Here is a 12,068-nt window from a genome sequence, read left to right as displayed (position 1 = left end):
TCTTAAATTAAACATTTATTGAACAACACAAGCCTCTCCAATCAATGCACTTGTATACTATTAATAAAGAATAATGTATAAGTTAAATATTAAATACAAAAAACAGGTAATCAAAAATCTAGACTTTGTCAAATAAATGTTTAAAAACACACATTTAATGAGGAAAGTTAACGTGCGCATTTTAGCCAGTAGTTTCATCTGAATGCTTTAGGGAATACATTAGCATATTCATTTGCTCCCATATTAGAGATTATTTAAAGGTACTCAGTAAGCCAAAATTTCCAATGTTTAGTCACCAGTGTAGAAATTTTAAATGTATTTCTCATAATTACTATTAATTTCAAAGTTTTGAATGGGGAGAAATTACTGAATGCTCCTTTCATTCTGTGGTTTCAGTGTAGTTTTGTGACTTTCTGTTCTTGAGAAGGTTTCTTTACCTGTCTGAGTAAGAGCGCACCATTGTGATGCCTAGCACAAAGTACATCACGACAGAGAAAAGAATCATGCTGAGGCCCAAGAGAATGGCTCTGTCCTCTCCAGCCTTTAGCGCTGTGACTGTCCTCCTCTTTTCCAAAACATCATACTCACGAATCTTCTGGTAAATGGTCCTGCTTGAGTGATATAAAAATCACAAGACATGCAAAGGGAAGAATAAGAAGTACATTAATGAAGGCATGGTGTGTGCCAAACTCAATAAAACAAGATATTGCTTCAAGAATCATTTCAACAGTCCTTATCACATAAAAAGGTTTGATGCCCAGGATGAATTAGGTTTGGTTCAGAAGCTCAAATGACACAGATATACCTGCTACTGTCTTATTGCATAGTTAGTTCCTTTGCAAATATTTAAATTATTATTTAATCATGTTTTGACAGCAGGTCATATTGCTTTTGAAGATTATGCATGGGTGTGAAGGCAAGCTGTCTAACCTATCTATCGTTATCAGTGACCTTTTGATAACTTCTTTGAATACAGTGGTCAGAAGCATTACAAACTAACAACCCACTTCCTGTGATTAGTTTACATCAGAATCAAAAATTTGATTCCGAGACTTGCTACTGCAAATACATCCACAACCTGCTGCTGTGAGCATGTAAAAAATATTGCTGCTGCAAATATAACATACATGAAATAACTCCCATATAGCATACATGAATCACCTCGTAGCAGATATATACAGGAGGAGCTGGGGAAGGTGGAGGGTTTCTGAAGCAAGCTGCAACTGCTACGGTAAGCCCTAGTTATATATTTGAATGCTGAGTAGCGAGCTCATTGGCTACCGATACAGGAGAGAACCAATCAGCTAACCAATCATTAAGTCAGATTGAGCTAGACCAATCGGGCTGCCCCGTCTAGAGTTTCAGAACTCTGTATTTATACTTAATTAAAACTGCTAATAATAGTGAGTGAATTTCCATGCATTAAACAATTTGTGATGCATCCGTTCTAGAATGATGAAGTGGAATGCAAGTGTTGGTTGATATAATTTTTAGATTATTATTGTTGTTGCTGTTGTAAATGTATCAGTCACTGTTGGATATTTATTTGTTCATGTGCATTTCCTATAATTTTAATTTGTATATTACTTATCAGTCACTCAATGTTCACTTTCATTTTTAAATACACTAATAATTCAATAACACTGTTAAAGTAAATATAATTTATTCTGTTCATTATAATGTTTCACTTGTAGCATTTTAAACAATCGATTTTAGTATTTGTAGGGTTATTTTTCATTTATTTAGACAAATTAGCATAGAAGTTTTATCTTGGCCATTTATCGGTTATCGGCTGTAACGAAAAAATGTAATATCGGCACTTTTTTAAATATATAATGTATTTTTTTTGTTTGTTTATATATATATATATATATATATATATATATATATATATTATATATATATATATATATATATATATATATATATATATTTTTTTTTTTTTATTCAATTAGATTTTTTTATAACTACTTTTACAATTATTTTATGGCCATATTTTTTAATCTGTATTTAAAATAAACATGAAATCAAACATGCAGCCTCCTTATAGAGACTCTAGAAAATTAAAGTTTAGCATAGTGCTGTAACTGGTGTTTTAGTTAGTTAGTTAAAGTCATTGTACTTTACCTTCTCTCACTTCCTGATCCTTGAGCTCCTTTGCTTCCGGACCACAGAAACATTCTCCTAGCTATCCCAGTGTGTGCGGCTCTCTCTGAGGCATTCACAAAAGACTGCTGGGACGACCTGACAGGAAAAACACACTTAGTCGACCATGTGTTTCTCTCCACACAGGTTCGCCTGTGCACTGTTCCCAGTATGAACCATAGAGAAATGCACCTAAAATTAACAGCCTTCAGAGAAGGTGAAATTTTGCAACCACAGTATTAAATAAATGACTCCATCGTTGTGAACAAACATAGTAAAGTTCAAAAAGAGAATCCACCAATCTTCAAATAAAGAAAAAGAAAGTTTCTATAATCCTCAGCAGTGAACAAAGTCTGTCTCACGTGGTTGGAACCAGTTCTCCATAAATACGACTCACACCAGGCACTGAACTTAGCATCTGCTCCTTCATTTCCTGCCTGTTGGATTTTTATTGACTATTCATGGGCTGGCGAGTAGCAGGGTGGAAAATAATAATGAGAATAGTGAGCAAGGAGAGGAGGACCATTCACGGCATTGATCCCTTTCTCCAGCCCTGGCAGAGAGATCGAGTGAGAGAGAAAAGAGAGAGGGAGCGCCGTTCAAAGCCTCCTCCTCCCCTGCACCCTGTTGCTGATTGGTGTTGATGGAGAGTCCTGTAGCATCAAGGTGACACAGGTGTTTTGGGCCATATGCTTACGAATGACTGACTGCACACTCCTGCCCTCAGATGCTATCCATTCCAGGCTTATCACCCAGCGTGTTCTTTTCACAGAATCTACCATGGGCTTAAATGTCTGATACAAAGAACTGAGCTTGTTAATTGAAAAACTATATGTTATATATTATAATTCGCATGTACACTTCAAAAAAATAAAAATGTTTCGGCCTAAATTAAATTTTTATATATTTCAGTTGCATACAAATTTAGTGCTCAGCTTGACTGACTAAGCAATTTCCACTCTCTGCCCGACCCACAAATGTGCACAGCAACATTTCATCTAAAATGAAGGTCTGAAATGCAACAGTGAGCAAATCTCTTCCCTGCAGTGGAGAGCTGTAAATGTCAATGATGAGAATATGCCACATATCATATTTGTGTGTGTGCTGACTCCCTTGCCTATGCTGAGTGGGGTAGTTCACAGGGCGATGAACTAGATATGAGGCAGAGGCAGACAGGAAGCACTGACCCAAGGAAACCCATTGTCCCCACTGCACCCAATAAACACCTGCCAAAACTGCTAGGGCAAAATGGCACCAAGAAACACATCCAGTGTTTTTAATATAGAATGGCTGTCTTTAAAAGATTTTTATGGCCTGGACAGTTGTTGGTATTTGCCCTTCTGGTCACCTTAGCTGGATAGATAAAACCTTGCAGGGGCATTTTTTTTGTAGCAAAAACACAGACATCTGGCATTCACCCAAAACAGCTGGAATGTGTAATAATGGGATTTACTAAACCCATATTGTCACAGCAGTGATTTATGAGCCATTGTTGATGTTCCACATTAGCTTTGTGGGGATAAAATCATGAAAAACAGGCTGGCTCAAGCAGTGTTGGGGAGCAGCTAAGTTGTGTGTGTGTGTGTGTGTGTTTGTCTCTAGTAGTGCAACAGTAGTTTAGCCCTTTTTTTTTTTTTTTTTTTTTTTTTTTACCAGTAACAAGGAACTAGCAGTGTTGCAAATGGCATTGCATGTGGGGTTTAATATTAATATGAATGGTTTTATGGAAGTAAGGGTTTTAACGGTTTCATGTATTTATTTGTGTCTTTGCAACATTCAGGTAACAAAACAGCACATTTTAGTTTGCATTACATCACAACTGTGTGGATAAAGCCTAGGTGTCAGTGCAAAACCACCTGAGAACTACAACCAGAATTTTATGTACTGCATTCAATTCAATAGCAAAATCACATCCATGTTTACATATTTTTGAGGTGATTGTGGATTCTAGAACTAATTTCTCAATTAGCATTAAGAAAATTAGTGTTACTGTCCGAGTTGGCTGCATGTAACTGTGCTTTTGCATTCATTGTCTCTTATTAACAATGTTGCATTAATTAGCAATATTATCTCTGTTCACCCTTGTTATTTAACACACAATTACACACTTAATGTTGCATGAAATTGTGGCTTTAATGACAAAAACAGAGGTAAACTCCAAAGAACAACGTCACTGATAAGGTTAAAGATGAGCTAAATTAAATGTTCAGAGTTGACTGAAACAATGTGTCAATCATCGAGCCCATGTACTGTAGATATGCAATCAATTGTTAAATCTTAAGATCGGAAAGACAATAATAATGTGGCAGGACCATCTATATTCCTGTTATACGCCTCTGTAGAATAGTTGACTCTGACTGTGGCATTCAGTGGTCTAATATTTTTGAATATTTGCCATTGTTTATCATTCCACCAACTCACTCTCTCGTTTCACACAAACACAACTAGTGCTGTCTTGCGTTTTAGTTTGTGATTGTTGAGAAAATGACATCGGAGGTCTTTATTATTAATATTACTGCAATATTATTGCATTTTGTGTTGCTAGGCAGATTATTCATTAACTTTATGTCAAGTTCCTGATTACCCTTCTTGGAGTGTATTTTCTGCGATAATGACTTACTGACCTTTGGAACGTCAAGTGTTTTCATGGTGCATCATGGGAAGGATCAAATACATTTTAAAGCAGATCAGTCGTTCTTATCTGTGTTGATGATTACAAACTTAATTAGGTAGAAGGATTGTCACACAAAGAGGGTAAAAACTCAATGCTGGTTAATCACTGGCTATTTACAGGGTTGAATAGATCACTTTTCATGCTAAAAACTCTATTCAGTTATTGTTTCAGGTCTTGACAACTGTTTCTGCTAATTTACTGCTCTCATCAAGCAAACATAATTATCTTTTAATGGACCATTTTCAGGTCTATTACTCTAATGAGATTTTTATTTTGGAATCTTTCAGTGCTGCTGGCCAAAATTCAAACATTATCTAAACACATGCATATGGAATATAAATATGCCTTATTTTGCACAACAGATGCAAATGTGTGCAGACAAACTGGAGAGAAAGTCATGCATAACAAAAAGAGTGATGGATGAAGCCAACTAAATAATGAGAAACATCACATTACTCCTCAAACTGTTAAGTTTATCACATAAATATGTGATCTGAATTCAAAATTGCTGCGTAAGAAACCTAGACTTCATGACAACAAGTGTTGCTTTCTAAAACAAGATTTGGTGACTATCCAAAGTACCCAAGTCTGTTTATAAAGCTGCATATAAATGGCCGCTGAGGAAATTCCCTCACCATTTACATTAAGAACTACCAGGGATATAAAGATGTTTTATATGGGGTCAATAAAACTGTTCAGGGGTAAATTAGGTTTGTTTGGAAAGTGCCTTTCTCGGAAATTAGTATTGGATCCTCTGGCATGACACATCACATCATTGTACTGGATAATGGCCACAGTTGTTGTTGTTTTAATTGTACATTCAACACTCATTATAGATCATCAGAGAAAATAAAATCCCAGAGCTTCAAGTCCAATAAAGTGTTCCAGAAATTGATGCTATAAATGTTCATCCTGATTGTCTTGGAGACATTGAATATGATTTGGAGGCACCTGCTGTAAATTGATAGCTGTATTGAGGATCTAAATTTAACACCCATCAATGCTAAACAAAAGTTAAAAATTGGCATAGTAAGTAAATAAATCTATTATATAGGTAACTTTAAGAAAACATAACATAATACACTGCTTAGAATGACTTTTAAGAATGAAGGTCTGACTCTTACTGATGTAAATTACTTTTTTTTTCTTACAACACATCTGCAGAATATTTCTTTCATTAAACCAAAAAAATAAATAAACAAATAAATAAATTAAAATTAAAATCACTGCGGGCAGAGATGGGAACTACTGGGTTTGCCAGAAATATGTTGGGTTCAAAGATTTTTAATTATTTATTTTTTTATAATATAAATTATTATATGTATTCAAAATACAAGAAAAATTAAACAATTGTCAAATAATTGTTCAGTCACTGAAATATATATATATACACACACACACACACTATAAAATGATACAGACAAAATAATAATTATAATAAAAATTACAAAAAACACATCTGAACTAAGATAAAAATGAAAACAGAAAATATAAAAATAAAAACTAATTAAATTATTAATAAAAAACTATACAGGGCACTCTTAGTTATAATACTGATTATTATTTAAAAAAAATTAAATAACATTGAATGATGGGAAACAAAATTGTGTGTCAGTTCAATGCACTCTTTAGTATCAGGTGTGTTAGCGTGTTAACGTCTGAGCAACTGATGATATTCCTGTGTTAAGAAATATCTCCCATGAAGCAGATGGTGTCGGTCTAAGGGTCCTTACGTGTAAACGGGGTGTGTATCCTGAAGACTTTGGTGGTGGAAGGCTCCACGGCAGCTGGTGTCTGACATCACCACAGCAATAGCACAATGTGAAATTTACAGCCATTGCTGTCACGATTAGTTTTAAAAGTATGGGTGGGAAGAAGAAGGGGGTCTGGAATCCTGTTCTGGTGGGTGTGTTCGACGAGCAAGTGCTGCTGAACTATCTGTTGGGTTGTAAATATCTGTTGAAAGTGTGGTTGAGGTTGAAGGAACAAAACAGAAACTATGTCTTTGATTAGCGTCATTGTTATTGTGTGTCATGACAGGGCAAATGGGTCATCTGCAGAGCTGCGTGTTGAAAAAATGGTGTCTAGATGATAACATTTATTACCACAGTAAACACATCCAAGTAACTGCCTTACTCACTTTAGGAATGTGGTATTTCAAATGTGACACCAGCTGGATACTATTTTAGGATCCTGATTCAAGAAGAGCAGAATTTAGATGATCACGGTGATAAGTATCATTATTTGAACGTGCCCAAAGTCCTTAAAAATAATTACTGATATTTGAAGAATATTTATTGATTATTGAAGTAATTTTACCAGCATGGCTCCCAAGTTAAACACAGCTCAATGTTTATAATGTTCTGATGCCTAAATTTGTTTGATTTGATTTTAGTATTTGTAGAATTTTAATATATATATATAATCATACTGTCAGTAAATAATTTTACACTGTTTCCCAAAAATCTTCAAATAAATGCTGTTCTTTTTATAAATAAATAAATAAATAAATAAATAAATAAATAAATGTTTCCTGAGCAACAAAAAGGATGGCTGCTGCTGAAAATTCAGATTTGCATCACAGGAATAAATTACATTGTAATGTATTTTCAAATAGAAAACAGTTATTTTTAATTGTAAAAACATTTCATATTATTACTGTTTTTTTCTGTATTTATTTTTTATAAATATAGTAAAAAAAAAAAAAAAAAAACAAAAAAAAAAAAAAAAGGAAAGGAAAAGAAAAGCCTTGATGAGCATAAGAAACTTCTTTCAAAAACATTTTAAAATAATATTACACACCCCAAACTTCAAAACGGTATATATTAATTGGGAAACAATCAAACATGCTGTATTTAAACACTCTTGGAAAATTTCCCAAAAAAGCTGTGCAATGATCAGAGAGACTACTCAACTGTTTGGCTCAAAATTGTCACAGATTTTAAATCTTTGTCATTTCTTGGAAAGTCTTAATATTTTTTTCCGAGAAGCACCAAAGCTCCTTCTTATAAGTCTGTCAGGTCAAGAAATTTCTTTCTTGTTCTCAAATGCACAGCAGTCTCACTTCTTTTCTCACACCTTCAGCTCCAAGCATCATGAGCTATATTTCCTCATGTTCTACACTGTGTTTTATTCTGATCTGCTTACTTAACAAATCAAATTAATCATTTATTGTACCACACTCTAACAACCACCAAAGACATCCGTTTAAGGTCAGAATGAAAATATTTGCTCAGCATTGAGAGAGTGGGCAGCAAAGCTAATTTTCTTTTTCCACATCAAGACTATAAATCGTTTGACTGTATTTCAAGCTGTTTGTCTGTTGCATCGCATTTAGAAATACCTGAAATCACAAAGGCTTCTCCGGCAGGTATGACAACCGTCACGTTCAGCATCAGTCATAGCACGAGGCCAGGGGCACACCAGCAGATTATTTAACAAAGCAGACTGACTGGTCGTGAGAGATTGACGTGCCACTCTTAGGGAGAGCGCAACCCGTCTGTTTGTCAATACCATTTCAAGTGAGAAAGCGGAGTGCTCTCGACAGCAGCCATCAATTGGTGAATGTAAAACTTGCTGTTTTCCTCCAGCTCTGCCACTAGTCAGAGATCCAGTCAGCAGACTTAATCACACTCACTCAGTCCCAGTGAGACAGCCGCAGCCACAGGGTAATGAAACCTAAACAACAGGGATAAATCACAGAGCAGGGCCCGCGATACCAGCTCAAGAAACAAGTCATGCTGCTAAATTTGAACGAAACCAGGAACTGATAAAACATCTGTTTAGCTGTTTTGCACTCAATTACAGTGCACTCAGATGTAGTTGTTTTAACATACATACATGCAAACATTTTCACTAGGACAGTGAAAAAAAAAAGATTATATATATATATATATAAATTGAATAAACTGATATGCTGTTTAAATAGTTGCATATATAATTGCATATACTGTATTTGTTATAGAAATGCCTCAAGATAAACACAGTTCAGGACAATATTGTGGTAGAAGAGTAATGTGTTGATTAGACATGGCAAAAAGTTTGTCTGTGTGTGTGTGTTTGTGTGTGTGTATTTATTTGCATATGTGTATTTATACATGTGCTAGTGTGTATACTGTTCAAAAGTTGGGGTTGGTGAGATTTTATGTTTTGAAAATAGTTTCTTATGCCCACCAAGGCTGCATTTATTTGGTTAAAAATACAGTAAAACCACTAATATTGTGAAATGTTATGAATAATATTCTATTTTCATTTGAAAAAATACTTTATTCTTGTGATGGCAAAGCTAATTTTCTTCAGTGTCACATCACAGTGTTCTTCAGAAATCATTCTAATATGCTGATTTGATCCATTATTATTTTATTATTATTTTTGTGATGATTTTTGCAAATGCAGATTTTATTTATTTATAATTGCTAAATGAACACGTTAAACTGACAGCTCACATTGCTGGATGCGTCCGAAAGCTTAGGCTGCTGATTTGTTTCCTCGCTGCGTTATCAGACAATGACTTTGAAGGCAAGAATGAGCTTTTGTGATAACTATATTTTAGGGCTGCCCTCGGCTAAAGATTTTTCTGGTCGACTAGTAGTCTTCATTTTAAGCATTAGTCGAATAATCGCATGTTTACTAATAAACCATTTAAATCATGCTAACGAGCCTTTAATTGACTACATAGCCTAATAAGCGCTCAAGCGCACACATAAATCTTGCCACAGCACACCGGCAGCAGTAATGATCATGAACTTGTCAGAGAAAAACTATTTTTATAACATTTTAATAATCTATTGATAAACTAGTGTTTTCTGTGATTTCGGCTTAAAGGTACAGTAAGTTTGTACAACAAGTTTCATATGGATTAGCCTACATAATCTGAGAATATATATATATATATATATATATATATATATATATATATATATACAAATGAGCGTAGGAGATGGCTTTCAAAAACATTACAAAAATCTTTCAGACTTTTCAATAATGTTTGTAATTATATATATATATATATATATATATTTTTCAGATTTTAATTGTTTCATTTGAAAGTAGACATTTCACTCTCTCTCTCTATATATATTTCATGTCTGTAAGGCAAGTATACACGGAGTTTCTCACTCAAGTTCATAGAGGCCGAGATGGCAGAAAGCGTATCCTGTTTACTTTCATTATTTTACAAAAGCGCAATGTTTTGTTGTTATAATGAGTGCACACAAAAAAACGTAGAGGATTTACAGATTCGAAAGATGCATTACTCTTATCTGTATGACCAAAATGACGGAGTATTTTAAGAGCAAGTGACTGCACCGGCGCCTCCATTTATCATGCTGTGAGCGAGCCAGTGTTCAGACTTTTGTATAACAGATCATATTGTATAACAGATCATAACAGATCATATTGTATAACAGATTATAACAGATCATATTGTATAACAGATCATAACAGATTGTATCATGTTATGTAACTATTCTGTTTGTTTTAGCATTCACTCTTCATTCAAAACCATTTGAACCCCAGTAAAGGTCACTTCATCGCATCGGTTGAAGGTAATGCTGTAGCCATCTGTGTGCTATTGATAAATTCTCCTTGTGTCTGGACAAACAATGGCAGGTGAGAAATACACACATTGTAAAGAATGCTCATCTGCTTTGTGCAGGTTGTATGATGTTTCTCTAGGGGTCCAGAAAAGCCTGTCCCCCGCAGCTCATGTAACTTAAGATGAATAAATGATTCTTTGCACTTGCTGTCTCATAAGAACCCAGAGCATTTCTGGGAAGTCATAGTCTGTCAAGTGTCACGCTGGACTTTCTGCTGCTGTCAGAATCTCGAAACGTCCATAACTATCTAGCTATAAACATGCTTTTCCCGATATATATCTGTGAACACTAGAGCGTCAATGCTTAGAGGACATAAACTGACAAGTCCTGTCGGGGTCAGGTAGAAATTTCTGACTGAGTACACACTTAGCTTTTTATGTTCCAACGTTTTGGCCCAAGGTCAAAATAATTGTAGTGTTGCATTGATCAATGGGTCTCCGTCTGAGCTCGCAAATGCACTGGGGTATGGAAAATTACATGGCTTAAACTCAATAACAGTGCAAGCTTCAAGCAAAACAATATCAGCTGAGCTTATGTTGTCGAAAGTTGTGTTGTTGCATGGTCAAACAATGTCATTTGTCAAAGTTTCTTGTCATTATTGTGACTGTAGAAAATAACTTAGAGTCAACAAGTTGAGGGTTATTTGTGCTTGTTTAACTTAGTTCAGATGTTTACAGATGGACTTTATCCTCGAATGTTCACCAAACTACACAAAGTGGCAAAAGTGTGGGAATGATCTGCTGTGTTTTGTGAGCAGAGCTGCTTGGCATCAGCTGGCACTCCAAAGCTGCCTGTGCCCATCCAGACACAACACTGGCTGTAATAAAAGGCTCTGCTAATTTAAATCTGATGAGGACGGTAAGGTCATAGGAATGATGGATACTATTTATTGAGGAGGACAGTGTGTTGTTTTCATGTGATGAGATCCTGTGCAGCAAAGGAATAAGGGACATTTTATCTGTCTGTCTGTTTGTCCGTTATCTGTCTGTTGTTATATTCTTTCTGTGGGTTGGGTTGATCATTTTATTTTGTTTATTTATTTTTCCACACAGCAGAGCTGAATGTAAATGGTCATCTTACAAGGGTAAATAAAGTAAAGGTTCAATAAGTACAGTGTTTTCTTCACTCTTTACTTTAAAAACAGTGTCAATAAAGGGTAATATTTTATTTTATACCATACCAGACAGAGCAAGCTTACTGTTCACGATGCTCAAAATATTAAAAGAAAATAAAAAATATTGAATTGAGGGTGGGGTTTATATGTATGGAAACAAATGGGTAGGAAAATTTATTTTGAAATGTAATTTGCAAAATGGCAATGCAATATGTAAAATGGCAATGCATTTCTTTATTTAAATGTACATTTTTCCCATACATATGTGCAATGTTTAGTGCAAAATGAAAATAATTGAATGTATCTCTGAAGGAAACTGACTGTTTTCAGAAAATTTCTGATGGTATTTTTTTTTCCTTTAATTTTAAATGCATATTTTCATGCATATTAAAGTAGTGTTTATATAAACAATGCTCAGGTTTGTTTACAGCAGCAACAAGGAAACGCTATATTGAAGCTGTTCCATAAGCGCCACCTGCTGTTGGTAAATTTGCATAATGTACAAAGCTAAAGTCGGACCATTCTGTTTGCCTTAAAT

At 34.7% G+C, this 12,068-nt stretch overlaps 1 protein-coding gene across 6 annotated transcripts in view; it reads right to left on the bottom strand.

Annotated features, from left to right (window-relative positions):
* LOC109061644 (calcium-activated potassium channel subunit beta-2-like) overlaps positions 1 to 12,068 on the bottom strand; it is a 29,862-nt gene that overhangs the window by 4,541 nt on the left and 13,253 nt on the right. For 3 of the 6 annotated variants that reach the window (XM_042766176.1, XM_042766179.1, XM_042766181.1), the window contains 2 exons: positions 2,128 to 2,244; positions 438 to 611 (listed from right to left, as the gene is read on the bottom strand). In XM_042766176.1, the coding sequence (XP_042622110.1) occupies positions 438 to 611; positions 2,128 to 2,244 (291 nt within the window). The remainder of the gene's footprint in view (positions 1 to 437; positions 612 to 2,127; positions 2,245 to 12,068) is intronic. The other 3 variants (XM_042766178.1, XM_042766180.1, XM_042766182.1) reach the window with 1 other exon arrangement.

Source organism: Cyprinus carpio, chromosome A11, assembly GCF_018340385.1.
Source record: "Cyprinus carpio isolate SPL01 chromosome A11, ASM1834038v1, whole genome shotgun sequence".
NCBI classification, from domain to species: domain Eukaryota; kingdom Metazoa; phylum Chordata; class Actinopteri; order Cypriniformes; family Cyprinidae; genus Cyprinus; species Cyprinus carpio.
Note: the sequence above shows the minus strand (reverse complement) of the source record. Positions and strands in the feature narration are given on the sequence as shown.